This window comes from Leptidea sinapis, chromosome 46 (genome assembly GCF_905404315.1).
Source record: "Leptidea sinapis chromosome 46, ilLepSina1.1, whole genome shotgun sequence".
Classification (NCBI taxonomy): Eukaryota; Metazoa; Arthropoda; class Insecta; order Lepidoptera; family Pieridae; genus Leptidea; species Leptidea sinapis.
Genome location: NC_066310.1, coordinates 2,016,389 through 2,037,957, shown reverse-complemented (window position 1 = coordinate 2,037,957; position 21,569 = coordinate 2,016,389). Strand labels below are relative to the sequence as shown.

The window sequence follows — 21,569 nt, the reverse complement described above, 5'->3', positions numbered from 1 at the left end:
TTTTTGAGGGTAGCTCTCCTGGCGATGTGCTTCCATTTCTCTCAGTAAGAGGCGTTGCGAGTACACTGGACCATGGTGGACTCAGTAGCCTTTGTGATGCCGTCTATCCAGCGGGTCGATTGCGTGCTCTCTTGCCTTCCACCTGGCCCTGAACTACCAGTCTCTCCATCGAGTGCTCATTTCTAGAGTCTACTTAAATTTGTTTAAATAGACATACAATATATCATTATGCTTCTAGTATTTTTACAGTGTGATGAGTATCGAAAAAGGTCTGTACTTGTTGACACTAACTCTGTTTGAAAGCAGCTATGGGAAATTCACGAGTAGATATTGCTAAATTTAAATATATATTATTGGTTCTGACAAGTTATCATCATTGGCTTTCACCAATTCTGCGGGTATTTAGGCCTGCCGCAGTATAAACTTTGAGGTCATTAACTATTAGTTAGGTACGATGGTTGGGAACTATGTTCCTGAATTTAATAGTTTGACTACACACTAAGACTTTATTATGTTTTTTCAACACATAAAAATAATTTATTTATATTATTAATATTTTGTTGTGGAATTTATGAAGACATCAATTCTGTATAAGACCGGATCTTTCGCAACACAGCCATCCACAAAGCTTTATAAGTTCTCTATTTTTACACGAGCAAACGATCTCAATATACCAATTTCAATGAATGTCATAATATAATGTAATAATATAAGACAAAAGTCACAATGGTAATTACTCTAGTATAAATATAGTAGATATACATGAAGCATTGCAAATAATACGCAATGAATTAGTTTGGTGACGTCCACAATATCAGAGCAATGCCGTGCTGACCCAAATAAACGCACGTGGCTAATTGGAGCTCATTGGCGGACAGAAGCGGAGGGCCAGAGCGATTTAAACGACCCTGTCTCGTACCATTATGCTCTGTCACGCTGGACTTTCTGACTGTACAGTTCAGTCGAATAAAGAGGACTTCAAAAATAATTTTATACTGTTTGGTAAAACATGCGATTATTCTGCTAGTCCTGAAACCCCGAAGAATTAAATTTTATTGATTCCTGCGAATTTAATTGATTCCTGTCGTTATTTCAAGCCTAAAATCATTTTCATCCCACAACCTTATCTTTTCTCCAAGGAATTGACAAACAGAGCGTTTCTAAGAAACTTTCTCCCCTTCACAGGTAAAGTGTGTCAAACTGATTACATCTTGGGTCGGTATGACACATTCAAAAACAGCGTGTACACCCAGCTTATGGATATAGAGCCATATAGGCATAACTTAATCTCATCCTAATCCTGTTTACCCCAGTACCAGGTAAAAAGGTGGTAAAGGCGCAATAAAATTTGTTCTCAACATAATCGCCGTATGACTTATTCGTCATAGCGTAAATCAATTAAGTCAAAGTGTTAGGTATATTAGATTTGTTTTTTTTTTCTTCTCGGTTGATACGCTTTTGACAGAGCGATCGTGTTTGTGTCTTGTCTCTTGAGAAGAATAGTTGCAGTGTTTTTCCGTTGCCTTCTGCACCAGACTGTTCTGGGGATATTTAAGCTTCAAGGTTGCTAAAGCCAATGTGACAAGAGGACCGCGTTCGCAGACTCGCGTAAATCTGCAGCGCGTGCAGGTGACTATGACGATGAATGAAAATTTATTGAAGTAGGCGTTACTTTGCGGAAATCCATAATTATACAAATGATTTGAGTTTTCTTACGTTACTCTCATCTCTCAGACTCATCTCGTCTCGTGCCAGATTTTGGCGAGACAACACGTCCTGAGGATGCCTCGTGTAGAGGCGAAACACGTGTCGAATTGTTTAAAGACAAATATTAGCGGAATGAACACTAAAGAAAACTCAAATCATTTGTATAAGACGATGAATGTTGGTACATCCTCTCCCTTATACTCATAAGTTTTGTATTTAAAACAGTAAAAGATAGAAGAAGTCATTGGTATTTTTTGAAGATAAATAGTCGTGAATACTTACTATTAAGTGACCGGTGTGAAAATTGTCCTCTTATTACATGAAAAATATTTAGTTTAGGAGTTTTCCATTGAGAGCTCAGAGGTATCATATTATGCCGTAATTGAAATTGACGTTAGTGAACAAGGATCATATCGCACCAGGTCGCTTCGAATGACCGACAGGTCGTTAAGACGTATTTCAATGAATTTGTTTCATCAACGAACAACGTAATCTGCGTTCTCTCGTTAAGTGGCTATGACGTTGGTTGTAATTGGTCTGAAGATTTACCCCGAACTCTTATGACACGGGAGTGTAGATCGTCGGATGGGACAGTGGGGAAATTTTAGTTTTTTCATGAAAATAAGGAACGAGACGAGAAGGACGTTCAGCTGATAGTAATTGATACGTCCTACCCATTACACTGCAGTGCCGATGAGGATTCTTGAAAAACCCAAAAATTTATGAGCGGCTCTAGAATTGCGCTCGTCTCATTTGCCCAGTAATTTCACTAGCTACGGCGCCCTTCAGACCGAAACACAGTAAAGTTTACACATTATTGCTTCACCGTAGAAATATGCGCCGATGTGGTACCCATAATCTAGCCGGCATCCGGTGCAAAGGAGCCTCCTTTTGGTATATCTCAATATCGATATTTCTAGGTTCTTTTAAATGTATGTAATTAGTGAGGCGTTGGTCAAAGCCATTATTTATTGCACAACATTTTAATTTAAGCGATTACGCCTGTCTCTAGCGGCCCTCGTTTAATAATAATATAGATTAGGTGCATCGAGATAATTGGGCCAACGATAATATACTTATTCCGAGAAGCCATTTGTTCTGTAAATAACATATTTAACATAAATCTAAAACATATTTAACCACATCCGTCTCAAAAAGAACTCTATGAAGGTTATATTGTTCCTATTCTTGTATCTAACTTTCAACGAGTTTCAGCATATCAGCAATACATAGTACCATTGTCAATATCAACTAGACAGAGTCTGTTGCTGTTAGACAACCGATAAAAACAGGGCACTAATATTAGTTTAGTCTGCGTGACAAGCTACGTCTTACTCTCGCCATTTGTATGACACTTTATGTTAGTGTGCGTGAATTGCACAAAATAGAGGTTAGTTCTAAAGTGAATTTTTTTCGACGTTTTCACAGCTGTCATAGTCTATCTATGCCTATAAATGATCTTAGATTAACGGCCGTTTTTAATAACGTTTAATGACAAGATCTTATCTATCCATAGTTATGTCCAATATAGTTATATTATTACTTATAGTCCAATGATATCTGTCAATAAGTTATTGAAATGTAAGTAAGCGTAAAAGGATAGATATGTCCGACTCTCGTAAGTCAAACTAATGATAAATAGGTTATTGAAAACGGCCGTAAAGCAGCAAAAAAACAATCGTCTTATTTTATTAATTTGACAACTCGATACGTCTTCGCAATACCTCAAGCGTTGCTTTGTCGGTAACGGGAATAAGTGTTATGTATTTTGTTAAGTTAGTTTAATGGCATCCGCTATTCGATAAAACGAAACTTCCTAGCGAAACCGGTCAGCACACGACGGCTTTAGCCTTAAACGATTGACAGGGCTATTCTGATTGTCAATTTGATATGTTTGTTTATCACAAGTACTTGCCATACAGAATAACAACCAGGAAATTGGTTATAACAAGTATACAAGGCAAATTTAAATATAGTATTCTATACATATATTTATATTAGTTCCAGTAACATATTGTAACGCCTCCAACACTCTTGACCCAACCGCTTAGCCAATCATCCGATACTACATCGTTCATAAATATTGGTACGTTTCCCCAGTTATTTATTAATTCTTAGTCGTAAAGGAATTTACGTAAAATAAAATAATAAAATCACCTGCTTTTGTTGAAGTCTATGCTGTTTTTTTACTTTCCATCTAGAAGTGGGAGGCTCCTTTGCACCGGATGCCGGCTAGATTATGGGTACCACAACGGCGCCTATTTCTACCGTGGTTTGGTCTGAAGGGCGCCGTAGTTAGTTAAATTACTGGGCAAATGACACTTGACAACTTATGTCTCAAGGTGACGAGCGCAGTTGTAGTGGCGCTCAGAATTTTTGGGTTTTTCAATAATTCTGAGCTGCACTGCATTGTAATGGGCAGGGTGTATCAATTACCATCCGCTAAACGTCCTGCCCGTATCATCCCTTATGTTCATAAAGAAAAAAGTTCGCTTGCCTATTTGCTAATATAAAATAAGAAAAGGAATATTCTTAAAAAAATATTTACCTATATACGACTATCACAGCAGCGAATTATTCTGCCATGGTTACACACACAATTACACGATTAAATACTTATGTATAAATGCCTCTCAACATCTGTGTAACTTTTCCAATTTCAGGATACAAATATGTGTTTAAAATGCTGATTAAGTTATCACAATATAAAAAAAAATTAATTGAATTCATTTCTAGTTTATTTTACAATTTGTTAATATCTATTCTAGATGTGAAAATTTTGCTGAAATAGTGGGTTTTTTAATTGTTATTTCTGTTTTAAAGGTTGTCTGTTGGGTTAAGTATATGAGTTAGCCATATTTAAGTATGTATAAGTTTTCAATTTTAATTCTAAGCCTGCTATTATTTATTATTATTATTTGACGACATAGTTATGCCTACTGATCTGCATGTATATCCAGGCAAAATGTTAAAACCATTTAATACAAATTTTTCATGAATATTAACAAAAGTGCGACAAAAGACATCATATAAAAAATATTACAAATTAAAACAACTTTATTTAATTCCACAATAGTTACATAAATTACTGTATAAATAATAATTATATTAATAATTAACCAATAATAACTCTACTACTAATGCAATTTAATCTCCTTCTACCGTGGACCCTCTCAGGGTAAAAGCCTGCTCCAAAGAATTCCATTATTCTCTATCTTTAGCAGTGCTCAATCAGTCTCTTCCTTCTTACTAGATAGATAGATTAGACTGGCTAGATATAATCATGCTAGATACAGGAATAGTACTTTTGCTGCTTCATAGAGTCCACGCGGACGACATCGCGGCCAGTAGCTAGTAATCTATAAAAAGTATCGGGGAATATAAAATGAACTAAATGCGATAATCTGCAGTACTAAGAATGAACGATTAGCAAGAGTCAGCACGATCAAATAAAAACTTTGACATTATTTTCTAAATATTGAAGCCGCTATTTTCTCGAAGCTCTATAAGGCAACCAATTTCCTAGCAGTTACATAGTTAGATAAGTATGTAGGCTCTTATTAAGTGCTTAATTATTCTGGACCGCATTCTTGTGTGCAAAAAGGAGAGTCGTCGTAGGAGCGGTGTGCTCGACGGAACCTTCGCGTGCGCACGTAGTGTCGGCGCCCGCTGGCTCGCTGCCCCGCAGTCTGGCTCGCTTGGGATTTACATATATTCTAAGGCTGCATTTACATTATATTTATTATATGTCAGTCAACTATTTACAGATACCTAGATAGTGTACCAACCCCTTAATGCGCTTGCTTTCATTTGTTTTAATATCATTTCTAGCACGAGATACACTATCTTTTATATAGTGTTTTTGAAGTTATACTTCGTTAGACGCGTTATGAAAAAATGATGAGAGTGAAATTTTAAAATGCGCACGCATCACTGTAACACAAAAGTAACAAGTGGAAGTTGGTCGTTGGTCCCTAAAGTTTTCTGACGTTTGCGTCATTCGTTATTTTTTTTTTGATTTCTTCGTCCATTATTAGAACAGGCAAAGGGTTCAAGCCCATACAGCCGTATTCATTATTTGATAATTAATTGTCAAAGCCATCTTTGCAAGATTTTTACAAATTTTGTTCTTTCTACCAACGTAGAATAGCAGGAGCAATAAATAATTTTAAGGATTTTTGCCTTGTTACGCCAAAGAGTATAACTTCTTGCGTGCATACATAAGTACACACACACTTTATTTTTGCAAGGGGTCAAAGAAAATAAGAGACGAGCCCCTGCCTCTTACAACGCAGTACCGCTCGGAATTGTAGATTGAGGTTAGAGATATCTGAACTTCTATTGACGTTCCTAGAAACATATTCAGTTGCCACGATATCCTGCTTTGATTGGAATGAGAAAATGTTGGGTTACAATTTAGAGTAATAAATGCGAGAGTGTGTTTGTTTGTTTGTTACGCCTTTCACGCGTAAACTGCTCAACACACGTTTTCTGTGATCAGGTATAAAAGGATATAGGATTTTACATATAATGTAATGTCATGTACCACTATATATATATGGCTGAGATGGTTTGGCCATGTCGAGAGAATGAATGAAGAACGATTGACGAAGAAAGTGTATAAGGCCAGTGTGAATGAAGTGTTGGAAGGGGTAGGCGGACGTTTCGAAATCTAATCAGGGACATCTTCAAAAAAGGCCAGTTCAAGAGTAGGAACCCTAAACCAAAGACCATGTATGAAAGGAATAATGAAAGTAGACGAAGCGAAACAAGTATATAAGGATCGTAGCAAGTGGAAAGAAGTGGTCTCTGCCTACCCGTACGGGAAAGAGGCGTGATTATATGTATGTATGTATGTACCACTCATACATTTTATCCCGAAATTGTCAATAGTCCGAAAGAGAACGATATTAATTTAACGGGTACGAAGCCACAGACAGTATAAAATCTAGTATAAAATCATCCACTTAACTCAGGTCTGTACAAGGTCTGTTCAGGAACGAATCTTGGTCTAAGAAAAAACTGAGAAACTCAGGTGCTTTACACGTCTAGATAGAGTCCAGGCCAGAAACAGGCCAGGGTTATTAGTTTAGTGTGCGTGACAAGCTACGTCTTACATTCGCGATTTCTATGACACTTGGTGTCAGTTAATTGCTTAAAAATAGAAAAATAAATAATAATAATAAATCGTTCTAAACTTTATTTTTCGACGTTTTCACAGCTGTCATAGACTATCTAGACGTAAAAATGATCTAAGAATTATACGTATCTTTACAAAACTAATACGTGAAAAGAACCCATTTATTGCCAGCATCATTCATTAATTTCGCAAGGAGTTTCTTATTGCATTTAAATTAAATTGAAGGATTTTCCTCGCCTCTGAATATTATTATTATTAACGTCGCTTTCGAAACTTGTAAACTACTAAATAAGCAAACCTAACATTATGAACAAGATATCCGATTGCACTCTCAATTAATTCAGAGTTAATTGGCAAATGAAACTCGAACAATGCACACCATTTCCTAGTTCCTAGTCGCGATAACGATCTATGTGACGTCACTCATCCAGAACATTCGATCTAATTCTAAATTTAAGTATATTGTCAAAACCAAGGCGGGATTTTTAATCACAAAGCCGATATTTATATCGGCTTCAAATATTTTAATATTTGAAAAAAGCAAGCCAAAAATTCACAAAAATCTGCAATTGAATATAATATTACTTATAGAGTATAAAAATTGATGATCTTGAGATATTTGAACTTTTAATATATATTTTATCGGCTTTAGTGTGTTTCACAGCTTATAGAGAAAAACCCAGTTTTTTTTATGTTTAATAAACTAGCAAATAAGTCTATAAATAATATAATAAGTATAAAATAATATTTGAAATTAAAGAAAAATGACTGTCGTTGTTGTTTTGTACACGAAAAACATATAATAATAATAATTGGAAATACACGCAAACATAATGGAATTACAAATGGCGTCGTCTCTATATTCTGTTCTCGCTTATCAAAAATATAATAAACCATTGTCCTCGATATTCACACCGTTATACATATAAATCATAAAAAAATACGATATTCGTGTTGCAATATAGTAAATAATATTAAGAATAAAATCGTAATCCTGATCGTAGTGTCCATTTGCCGCCATTTTTTATCGGCATGAATATTATCACCTTGATTAAATTAAGAATATTATTCATATCATTTGGTATAGTTTTTAATTATATCCATGCCTAAGTCAAACAGTATTTTCCTCAACCCGATTCAGCAACAGTTGTGTTTGTGCTAACAGCTAAGTAGATCAAGTCGCCATTTTAATAAATTACCTTCTTTAATGTAATCCGTGGTTGAAATGTTGCCAACTACTTAAACTCGGCCTCCCGCGAGGTGCATTTAGTAGTAACTAGTAATTATATGTAATAAAGCTGCAAGTTGCAATGGAGACATTAACTATGCTAATTTCTATCTGGTTTTCGATACGATACCTTTTAAGTTAATGAATGTTTAGAGGAAAACTAGACATTGCTCCACGGGTTTTTTTCTATAACTTTCAAAGGTCTATTTATAACAATTCACTTTTGTGGAGAGAATAGATCTACACACACTTGATAGAAAATTGATAAAGAAAAGGAAAGTCCGAACTGGACCTTCATTTCATGATCAGGTTGAGGAAGGGTATATGAAAAAGGGGCCAAGTCAAAACATTGGAGAGAATGTGTGTAATGTTAAGCAAACTGAGTTTCTTGCGCCGCTTCTTCTCTCTCATTTCTCATTCAATTAGTTTCCGAAGCGGTAGGAGTATCTAGTATATTAGAAATGACATCAAAAAGAATTCCAAAGGGATCAATTTAGGAAAATTATATGCCCTTTTTAAACAGTGACAGATGGAAGTCCGTCTCTCTGGTACATAGTCGTGATTGTATGTAGCTATGTATGAAATATGAAGGACACATTTTCGTTGATTGATTTTATTAATTGATAATCTTCTTCAAGATTTTTCCAGTCAATAACTTTTAGCTAAAATGTGTCTGTAGTTTCACCCACTTACTGCTACTACGTGCACCAAATATGTTTGGTGATAGTACTGCCACGGACTACAAATAAACCTACTTGATAACAATATTGATTGTACCCATGTGGTTTCAGATGCATCTAAGTTCGCTTCAAGTGTGCGCGGCTGTCCTGACGCTCGCGTTGGCTGCAGCTGCACCTCCCACCACTACCCACCACGTGGCACGCCGATCTTTCTTCAACCTTCAGTGCAAAGTGAGTTTTTATATTTCTCATTTCACAACACGACCGTGCGAATCAATGAGTTAAAATCATTACTTTTAGATTGAGACATCATTGAGAGATTCCTTTGCACAGGATGCCGCTTAGATTATGGGTACCACAACGGCGCCTATTTCTGCCGTGAAATTATTGTGTTTCGGTGTGAAGGGCGCCGTAGCTAGTGAAATAACGGGGCAAATGAGACTTTACATCTTATGTCTCAAGGCGACGAGCGGAGTTGGCACTGAATTGTAATGGGCAGGGCGTATCAATTACCATCAGTTGAACGTCCTGCTCGTCTCGTCTCTCATTTTCATAAAAATAAAAAAAATCACAAGATGTAATGTGATTACAGTAAGTTAACAGTACAAGAGTAACACGGCTTACAAAACAAACTTTTCATAAATGGTTTTCAACGAATGATCCGAACGCTAACTGTATCGAGACGAAAAGGTTTCATGCTCAAACTTGTTTTATCTTTGACGATGCACATGCATCATCTGAAACTCTATAGGTGCATAGCAGCAATGTTTGGAAAATAGTTTATAGCAACATCTATTGACTTAAAACCTATTTTAGGGAGTGTACGACGCCGCCATCTTTGCTCGGCTCGACCGTATCTGCGACGATTGCTACAACCTCTTCAGAGAGCCACAGCTGTATACTCTGTGCAGGTAACTGTCAAATGTCATTTTTAAGATTATTATTACCTATTCTGTTTTTGTTATACTTCTAAATTCCTTGTCTGAATACTTTAAGCATTAGCTGTCATTTACAAACTAATTTCGTTCACAAAGAATTATTGACAAATAATAAGTTCATATTGCAATATTCGCGTTCCTTTTTTGAATGCCAAACAAAATAGAAAAAACAATTCAGCAATCAATTGAGGCATGATGATAGATTTAAGATTTCTCTTTTACAATGTTGGTATAAGTAGCTGTAACGCAAATTACTGTTTAAAACTTAGCCGTCCTATTTGAATTATTATACGTGAAAACGCTCTTAAATATCATAGTGGCCAATTATGACGTCACGCCTCAGAAATCAATAATAACGCGTAATATAACAACTAAAAATTCAAGCGACGCGGTATGTATTCAAATTCAAAGTAAAATTAAAATATTTTTATTCAAAATAGGATATTATAATATCACTTATTGAAGGTCAAAAACTACCACCCATTCCAAAAGGTATGGAAGGCCTGAGAAGAACGGGCGCATAAACTCGGCGGGCTATTTTTTAAATAAAAATATGGTTACAATGGAAAATCATTTATTATTGAGCCGTGACGTCATTCACTTTTTACTGTTAACTTTTATTTTATTGAATATCTTTTTGATCTCAATATTTAAAACAAAATTGGGTCGATCATCAAGTATTTTTTCCTAAAAACCATTTTTTCTTTCATTAGTTTATCCTGTCATTATGCCTATTATAATACGACTGTTCATCATGTTGAAGACCGCGCCTATTGTTGGCGAATGCTTAAAGTTTTGTTATGTCTTTGTATAGTCATAATATGTTTTGTGATGTTTTTAAAATATTGAATCTGATCTCTAATATTGAAATACAAAATAGAAGGAACTAGCTGATGCATAATGCGATCGCGCTGATTGGTCTGTTAGATTTTTATACCTACCTTCCTAATTCATAATATTATAATTGCCAAAAATTTTGCTGCTTCTCGTATTACTATTCTTTGTATTGTAATGTTTTCTTAGAATATCCAAAACTAAACTTTTAATATAGCAATAAATTTCATTAATAGAGATCAGTTCTATGTTGTGGCGTTTTTCAGCCTATGTCCTGATATATTGACCAGCTCTTCCCAGGTATTCATTATATTAATACTTTGTTGATTATTGGAACGCAGGAAAGACTGTTTCACGACAGATTACTTCAAGGGCTGCGTGGAAGTCCTACAGGAAACCGACCAGCTTGAGTTATTCAAGACATATATAAAACAGTTACATGGGGCTGATCCAGGGATTTAGGTACACTTTAAATATTACCTTCGAGCTACCTTAATTTCTGGGATTTACGATTTTTTAACCCACTATTGTTTCACATTAATGGTTCATAAAAAAATAAGAAATTGCATGTTAAGGATTTAAATTAAATAGACACAAAAGATCGTGAAACCCAGAAAAATCTTCCTTGGCTTGGGGTATTCTTCTACCACCTTTGAAAACTTACAGAAACATATTTCGCACGCTCTTTTTCAGCCCTCTACAAATATTGTCACTAATCGCATGACTAAGTAGGTTCTTTTACCTATAACTGCATGTATTTGAAGCACTAACGGAGTGGTGGAATGATGAGTTAATATAACATCTGGTAGATTAATTTACATCATAATATTAAGTAATCATAATATTACCGGTGGGAGGATCCTTTGCACAGCATGCCGGCTAGGTGGTACCACAACGGCGCCTGATTCTGCCGCCAAGCAGTACCTAATGTGCAAGCATTATTCTGTTTCGGTTTTTTAGGGTACCGAAGTAAATGAAATCACTGGGCTAATGGACTTACTTAGACATATTATTTCTTAAAGTGACTAGCGCAATTGCGATGTCGCTGCGAAACTTTTTTTAATAATTCTTAGTGGCACTACATTGTAACGGGCAGATCGTCTCACTGACCACCAGGTGAATTGGCTCCTCTCGTCACTTTTTCTAATTATAAAAATATGTCTCACACAAATCTAAATTTTTACCTAACTATTCTATTCTAAGCCTTTTGTATTTTATTGTATGCGTCTATAGGTTGTATAAACTATACTATTGCTTCTCTCTTATCTTTTTCTTATTTTTGACTACTTAGCGTGACTAATTTTGATTGAGTAATTTGAACGACTCTTTAATTTTCAGGTCGCAATGCTTTACGTCGCCCTACTTTAAGGGTTGTATGGAGTCTTTGTGCCTCATGGACGAGGAGGAGGAGCTAGATCAACTGATCGACTACATCGGAAAACGCTAATGCATTAATCAGACAACATAAACTTCGCGCCAAATTTTGACAACCGCCACAATAATTTGAAAGATAAAACGGTCACAGATAAACTATACATTACGCTGTTACCACACCTTGCTAATTCAATTTACCGAATGCCTGTTAATGGACAAAATGCTTATAAATCTTTAAAATGTTATTTAATGTGCATTATTACACAATATCCACAATTAACTTAAGCAGAATCGAAGTGTCAAGTTCCTCCAGGTTGACGTCTGCTTTCTATCCTCAACGTATTCTAGTCTTTAACGCGACATAAAAACAATTATGTTTGCAGCTAAATGTAATATTAATATTATTTGTATAAGTTAATGTGTATACAATTTTAAGAACATTTATTTTGTGTTTAGTGTAAGCTTTGCGAGCTACGGAAGTGTAAAGTACATTAGAGATGAGTTTTATTAAAATAAGAATATCGCGTCACCTATACAAACTGTAGGCAGTCATCCGTTTGATGCTGGTCATCCGATTTGCCTTGTCTATTCTCGACTGAAATTTCTTACTTGATTTTCACTGAAACACATTCCACAGAGTATTTTTAAAATTATTTGATGCTTTTTATTACATTTCTAAATGAAAAAATTGCCTAAATTTGTGCTAAAATAGTAATTCATATTTTTTGTAAGCCTACATTGTTAAATTTAATTACTTAGCTTCAATTAATTATTTAATATCAGTGTCTTCTTAGTTTTTGTAAATATTATGTATTTTAATAGGTTTATATACTCTCACAGTTTCATTTAATTTTATGAATTAGTTTTAATTTTATCATTACAGTTAGTATTTATTTAATGTTTACCAATGTCAATTTATCATTTTAAAAGTTATCTCCATTGAAATCTAGTTTTAATTTTAAAATGATAGTTTAATATAATGCCTTATATACTCACAATTACTGAACACAATATTTTAATCAAAAGCGCGGGTTCTATGTGCCAGCATGTGGATGCAAAAACGTATATAGATACATTGTCTATGGCATTACAAATTAATATCTATAAATTTGAAAAACATTGTTTATTAATTCATTTTTAGAACACTGTTAAATTCCAAATTTGTATAGTAGCCAAAGAAATTTTCAGTACCTACTGTCTTTTTAATATCTATTCATAGCCCGTATGGATATGATTTGAAATGGTATAATATGTTAGTTATGAGATTATATTTCTTTAAAAAAATTAATTTTCAATGTAATCAGTCCCTCCATTACTTAAAAAAGTTATTAATCCACCTCTCTAATTTAATTCAAAGTCAATTTAATTTTACTATCAAAACTCATCATGATGATAAACGAATTTTTTCACGTCTTCGTTAAAAAGCCGTCTTACAGAGCAAGTCCTGTAAAATGGATAAAATAAAAATAACAAGAAACAATATCATAAATTCACTAATCAACTAGTTTGATTCTATAAAGCCCCCGTATGTTGGTACAGGGATGTAAACTTGTTACATTAATGAGTGCGTGACGTCAGCACGCAGCTGTGGTCTGGCGCTTTTGATTGATATCCTCGTGACCTGACGTAAATAAAATGGTGGACTTTCCCCATCTCAACACGCGAGTATTAAACACCCCGTTCTATGGTGCCTTTTGTAGGAACTTATATATGACTGCCTACATCATGAAAGAATTTCTACTAAAATACGGTTCAACTATGATTTGGCCAGTCTCTGGTTTGTTATATTTTCAACATTCTCTTATTACCCCCAAGTATTACTTTATTACCTTTCCGCTAACATCTTCAGCTTAACTCACTTCTTAAATAAATTAAATCCGTTACTAATTTATTATATTAAACGATAAGTTTCTTTTATGCCATACCTACGCCATTTTTTAATTTACAAATTGTCAAATCCATTGAATTATCAATTTAATAATGCTACAGTTTATATTATATTTCTATAATTATAATTTTAATACACGGAGACAAAAATTTAATACACCGTATTAAGTTAATATAGCATAGAGAGAGTATTTACATACTTCCGACCTATTTATTTGTTATCGCGACTTATTTATTTTGTAACTGTATTTCTAAGATACCAGTGTTATGTAAATCAATATTTCTCAAATTTAATTCCTTTAAGTTGCGGTTTTTTACTTACACGACTGTCGGAACAGCTGATATTCTCTGTTTTTGAATCTCAACTATTTAGGTTCTAGCGTATCCATTTAAAGTTATCTTGTTCAAAAATAATTGAAGGTTAAGAGGAATGGTGCCAATATTATCCGCAAGGTTATATTTAGATGTAACGAATTTAGCTAATTGTATGAATATTGAACAATTTATATTACTTATTATGGAAACATTTAAAATATATTGAACTAGTAAATTATTATATAAATTTGTATAAATTTTATATGAAGCAGCTATGAAACGCTACGGGTGCGATGAAATATATACTATATTACTATATTTTGGTATTTTTATTACATAACCTATAAATCAGTCCACTAGATACCTGATATAACATTTTATAATTCATACAGATACGGAAGAAACTTCTTACTTCAATAATTGCCGGATTCTCTCTCTCTCTCTCTCAGTGTCTGAAATCTCGAGCGATTACCGATTCCACGGTCATCTGGAGGGCAAAGCCAAATTGACTAAGCACGGCGATTCTTCAAGCCGGCCCACATTCTAGCACTCTACAAAGCACATATCCGGCTACATATGGAGTATAGTTGTCATCTCTGGTCTGGCGCACCCCAATATCAGCTCAAACCATTTGACAGCGTGCAACGAAGAGCTCTGGAATTGTCGGAGACCCAGTGCTCTTTGAACAGCTCGATCACCTGGCGTTGCGTAGATACGTCCCATCCTTGTGTGTTATTCCGAAGTGCTATTTCACCTTCGCATGACACGCCACAAATTAGAATATCATCCCCACCATCTGGACATGTGGCGTTCCTCCACAGTGCGGTTTTCAAGGAACTTTCTTCCACATACTACAAAGCTATGATGGAAATGAGTTTCCCTGGGCATTGTTTCAGGGACGATACGACATGGTACCTTAAAAAAAAGCCCGTACACCTTTCTTAAAGGCCAACGCCCCTGTGATTCCTTTGGTGTAGCAAGATAATGTGGGCGGCGGTGATGACTTAACACCAGGTGAGCCGTACGCTCGTGTGTCCTCCTTTTCCATAAAATAAATTCTGAGGTAGAGCAGCATAATCTCTCCAGAATAGTGGCAATAATGTTATTATGATCTGAACAGTAAATAATGCGAACGCATCACAAGTCTATCCATGGCAGATCATACCGCAATACGACCCTTTGAAAAACTTAATGTTAGTACACTGTACAGAACTCGTAGGCAGGACTGGTGTATGCCCGCCACAGAAATAAGACCGGGACAGGTAAAATGGGCGATTAAATCGTTCCAACCCTATAAAGCATTGCAGTGGGGGATTGCATTGTTCCAGCTCTACTGCAGAAATAATTTGACATTCTCCTACCTATTTCGGATCTACAGGGTAAGTGGACGCAATCCAGAAGAGTGAACTAAAGTGAAAGTACTGTCTATTCCCAAGGCTGGCTCAAATCTAAAAGTTATGGAGAAGGTGATAGACAGATACATCAGATATAATAATATAAATCTAGTGAAACTGCTCCATTAATAATTCAAATTTTTTTTTAAAGGATATTATGATATCACTTGTTGAACGTCAAAAACCACCACCTATTCGAAATTGTATGCCAGATCCTGAGAAGAACGAGCGCAACAATATCAGTGGGCTTCTTTTTTTCTAAAAAATTTTTTATAATCAAATGTATAATTTAAACCAATAAATGGCCAACCCTACTACAGTCAGATGGATTGAGACGATGTTCTCAAGTAGGGACAGTAAATTGATGCTACACAGAGTCTCTTGATATTATGACCACCAAAGGATGTCCACAAGGAGGCGTGATTTCGCCTCTACTATGGACCGTGGACATCGATGCATTTCTCTCTAAGATGGATGAACTCTTTAATGTCACTGAAGGTTACGCTGATGATCTAGAAAAAGAAAAATATTGTTTACTTCAAACGCATAGTACACGTAAATACAAATGACTCAAAAGAATTTATTTTGTGACAAGTAATTAATTATTTTGTGACAAACAATAAACAAAAAAAAACTGGAACAGTATTACTATGCGTTACAAAAAAATTTCATCTCAACATATTTGTTAGTATGTAAACCACTACTGGTGTTCCGTTGGGCCATTTGATGACGTCGGAATAAAGATATTTTATAAAGTACGACTTAATTTAGCTAGTAAACTAATAAAGTAAACTAAAATAAATAACTACCTCATAAAAAACTCAAAGGTATCTGAAAACTACCAGCTCAATTGGATATTTGAAAAATCAATCAGGAATCCAATTCATACCTCCGGAACAAAGTTATAAAAATAATTGGAATACCTAAGAGGAATAGTTGGAAAAAACAGTAAGTAACATTACTAATTTGTGGCCACACGGCAGAACTGAAAATTTCATCAGGGAAAAGATTATAAATAACACAAAATAAAACTTATTATAAAGTAAAACATACCTAACTAACTGATCTTTACACTGAGATGATAGTGGTAAAAATTGTTTCGACTGGTCTGACTCAAGCCGAAGCTATACGAGCCAGCGTACCTATAAATACAATACTTACAAAATAAAGTGCCCAGCTCGCCAAACGAAGATTTATCATGCGCAGTGTGAGGTGATCGCTGTCGTATCATGCATTATGAGTAACTGAATCGTACCTACTGAATTTACTCGTGAATTTAATCGAGATTGTATCCGTGTTTGACAGATAAAATCAACCGCTTGTCTTATGAATTTGAGCGTTCTAAACTTTTAAGTTTTAATTATTTAATTTAATTAATCACGATTTTAATCATCTCACGAGTCAAGCACTCATTCCGTCACTTGTTGTCAGCGAAATATTTTAAGTAAACAGACGACATGAAGTGTGTGTTAAAAGGTTTATTTATCCAACTATACACACTTGTATGTTTTCTGGAATAAGATTTGACTTCCGAGTACCGGGCTGCAACATAGACTGCAGTTCTGTGTTACCCAAGCCAGCAGTCCAGGTATAACGACCGACGGCGAAAGAAAGCTACTGAAGGCGAGGTTTTCCCAACACTTTAGGTAAAAATTGCGCGAACGTTAGATTCGATAGGACGCATGGACACGGGCGTCGGGCATGGCTGAGAACGAACCGAGCGATGCGGGTCAACGACCGCCGACCCAGAAAGACCGCGTAATATTTTTTAAAACTTACAGTTGTGCTAGAGTACGGAATTACTGTGATAATATTTTTGATGCATTTTTGAAGTAAATCTTTTTTATCGACGTATGAGAGAAATGTTATATTACGCGCAAAATTATGATTTCAACATTATGGATATCGTGTCCGAGTTTCTCGAGGGTGCAAAGAACGATTTTGGGATCATTTTTGTAATCCAAGATGGCCACCGCTCAAAATTCGTCCTCGACACCCTCGAGAACCTCGGATACGGTATCCATATTGCTGAAATCATAATTTTGTGCGGCGGCCATCTTGGATTTCAAAAAAGGTCACAAAATCGTTATCTGCACCCTCGAGCACCTCGGACACGATATCCATATTGCTGAAATCATTATTTTGTGCGGCGGCCACCTTGGATTTCAAAAATGACCACAAAATCGTTCTCTGCACCCTCGAGAACCTCGGACACGATATCCATATTGCTGAAATCATAATTTTGTGCGGCGGCCATCTTGGATTTCAAAAATGATCACAAAATCGTTCTCTGCACCCTCGAGAACCTCGGACGCGATATCCATATTGCTGAAATCATAATTTTGTGCGGCGGCCATCTTGGATTTCAAAAATGATCCCAAAATCGTTCTCTGCACCCTCGAGAACCTCGGACACGATATCCATATTGCTGAAATCATAATTTTGAGCGGCGGCCATCTTTGAATTCAAAAATGATCACAGAATCGTTCTCTGCACCCACGAGAACCTCGGTCACGATAACCATATTGCTGATATCATAATTTTGTGCGGCGGCCATCTTGGATTTCAAAAATGATCCCAAAATCGTTCTCTGCACCCTCGAGAACCTCGGACACGATATCCATATTGCTGAAATCATAATTTTGTGCGGCGGCCATCTTGGATTTCAAAAATGATCCCAAAATCGTTCTCTGCACCCTCGAGAACCTCGGACACGATATCCATATTGCTGAAATCATAATTTTGTGCGGCGGCCATCTTGGATTTCAAAAATGATCCCAAAATCGTTCTCTGCACCCTCGAGAACCTCGGACACGATATCCATATTGCTGAAATCATAATTTTTTGCGGCGGCCATCTTGGATTTCAAAAATGATCACAAAATCGTTATCTGCACTTTCGAGAACCTCGGACACGATATCCATATTGCTGAAATCATAATTTTGTGCGGCGGTCATCTTGGATTTATCTAACTTCCCTAAAGTACATATATACAAAAATCCCGCGTGGCATAATATTCAAAATAATATTACGTAAATTTTATTTTAGTACTTTCCGACTTACATTTACCTATATATTTCAACAAATACGCTGTCGCATCATCATTATTTTTTTACTATGATTCCCGCTTTGTACTTGTTTGCTAAAATCTTACGTAATGTGAGCCCGAGAGACACGAACACAGCACCTTCCTTGACAGTGGTCACGGGCGTACTGCTGGCTTGAGCGAGCATGCAACCAAGGCGTCGCGTTTTGTTTATTACGAAAAAAATTAATATAAAATAATTAACAAAGCGTATTGATAAATCCCACAGTGATAACTTATAAATACTAATAAACTATCGAATAAAATAAGTTTTGTGTTTATAGCTATCATAGTTTTATGATAATATAAACAATTCAAATAAAAAAGACTATTTTTCAAAAAATAAATCTATCGAGATTTTTTTAGTAATCGTGTTTTCGAAACAGCGATAATTTAGATAAAGAAATGAAGATAAACATGTCAAAAAATTGGAACCGTAGTATTTGTAGAAGTATTTTAAGTAGATTTTTAAAAATGTTACTTTTTAGGACTATAGCGCCTGAAGAAACATGAAAGAGACGGATAGAAAGGTCGAGAATTCTATCGTATAGACCATACAATCAAAGTCAAACTATAGCGAGAAAGTTTAATTACTACATAAATATTTATATTTAACACCAATAACGTTCTATACATATGGACATATCATTCGCAGTCTGACAGTGGAACGGCAAAAGTATGCTTAAAGACAATGTAAGCACACTTTTCTATTTAGTCGTGTGTCAATTGTGTGTCAATCAACAAGCCTTAGTGTGCTATAAAAAGTGCTTAAATAACTCATTAACGACTCAAAAAAAAGATGGTGTGACTTATCATCGGTAAGGTTATTTTATTTATACAACGTGAATCAAAAAGGGTATACTATGCTTTGAACCCGACATTCCTTAGGTCATCTCTAATTACTATGTGAAGTCAGAAATGAATTAGCGTTATATTTGAGTACAATATTTAAAGTTCACGGTTTTCGCAAAACCTATGCATCCCGCAACCCTTATCAGCTGTTTTTCTGAACTCTCTTTGACCTAAAACAGATGAATAACGTAGATGTGACATAATATCAGATAATAGTAAAATGTCTACTGCTCATTGCACCTGTGAGGAAAATTATAATCTCATTTTGCCATGCAGACGAAGTTATTTTGTATGTGCATTTTCTTTAGCTGACATTGAAAATCATTCTAAATTTGTATTTACTTTAATTACCAATAAAGATTGGTAATTCTTATCCAATTATGAAACTCTGTAATGCATATTTTTAGGTTAAAAAGTTCGGCCTATCGGCATTTTTACTCTTTGAATTGTGTGAATGTGAATATCATGATTCAAATATTTACTGCTCTGTGATTGGAGAATGTTTATGTGTTTGTAAAATCAAAGGGATTGCCGATTGTAAAGGAACCTACACACCGGACCATTCAAGATATTTTTGTTGTGTTGGTGGTTAAATGAGTTCACATTTGATAAGTTTTTACCTAAGCACTTTAATGTAGGATTATTTGAATGATTGATGTCTCAAGGTGACGAGCGCAATTGTAGTTCCGCACGCGTTTTTGGGTTTTTCTTAACTCTTGATCGGCACTGCATTGTAATGGGCAGGGCGTATAAATTACCATTCGCTGAATGTCCAGCACGTCTTGTCCCTTCTTAACAAAAAAAAATGTATTATCCAATAAAGATAATTCTAATAGGCTTCTATTAAGAAATTGTTCTTCACGGATAACTTTAGTCAAAAATGGATGTCTTTGACCATTCTCGTATTAATAATAGATAGGTAGGTATTTCATTCCCGGGCTGGGCATTTGCAAAGCATTGGGGTTTTAGTAAGAAATTTCTGAGTAGCAGACCAGAGGTTAGAAATGTGGAGGCTTGCCCCTATTATGTGGGTAAATATGAACCTTGTCCAATTTAACTCCCAGAAGACTCAAGTTGGCGCGTATACCACTAATAAAACCCCATTTGTCGTATCACCGCTCTTTGACAACACTTCCTTTACATCCTCGCCTAGTATCGGAATACTGGGTCTCGAAATCTTGAGTGATTGTCAATTTCGAGGCCACTTGGAGAGCAAAGCCAAATAGGCTGTCATCTCTGGTCTGGCGCACCCCAGTATAAGCTCGATCCATTTGAGCGCGCGCAACGCAGAGCAGCTCGAATTGTCGGGGACCCAGTGCTCTGTGAACGGCTGGATCACTTGGCGTTGCGTAGAGATATTTTAGCCTCATTGTGTGCCTTCTACCGCATTTATCATGGGGAGTGTTCCGAAGAGCTGTTTCAACTGATTCCTGCCGCCGAATTCGGTCCTCCACAGTGCGGTTTTCAATGAGCTTTCTTATGAATGAACGTCCTTGTGCGGTGTTTCCGGGATGGTACGACATGGGTTCCTTCAATAAAAGCGCATACACCTTCCTTAAAGACCGGCAACGCTCCTGTGATTCCTCTGGTGTTGCAAGAGAATGTGAGCGGCGGTGATCACTTAACACCAGGTGACCCGTACGTTCGTTTGTCTTCCCTTTCCATAAAAAATACAAGCCACGTGTTATTTCGGCGAGTGTGCATACTCCTTAATCATAATACCAAATTCAATGGACATATTATTTAATAATTTTTATACTTTAGTTGTGTGCCGACATTCATGTATGTGGGATCTATCGTCGCGTTGGACTTTTGGATTGCAGTATTTTCGTATGATAATCATGGCAGATTATGGGAACAATGAATATTACGACATGATATTGTGTGTTGGTGCGGTGACAAATAACAATCTGGTCGCAGCTCGCGAATTGTACCACCGTTGGTACCGGAATAGTAGTTCGGCGGGCCGAATTATGTATTGAAAGGTAAGGAAGGAACACTGAACTCTTCCTTTAGTGGTGTTGCTGCAAAACCTATGTACCTCCTTATAACTATATCATGTGTGATGTACCCGGGCTGTTTTGAATGTACTAGTGATGAAATAACTAGGTATCTACTTAGGTACCTAACTACCT

At 35.8% G+C, this 21,569-nt stretch overlaps 1 protein-coding gene across 1 annotated transcript in view; it reads left to right on the top strand.

The window, feature by feature from the left end:
- The window catches only part of LOC126978028 (CHH-like protein), a 45,363-nt gene extending 30,942 nt beyond the window's left edge, over positions 1-14,421 (top strand). The window contains exons 2-4 of the mRNA XM_050826764.1: positions 8,867-8,986; positions 9,572-9,666; positions 11,866-14,421. Coding sequence (XP_050682721.1) covers positions 8,867-8,986; positions 9,572-9,666; positions 11,866-11,974 — 324 coding nt within the window. The 3' untranslated portion in view covers positions 11,975-14,421. The remainder of the gene's footprint in view (positions 1-8,866; positions 8,987-9,571; positions 9,667-11,865) is intronic.
- Positions 14,422-21,569: the final 7,148 nt, after the last annotated feature.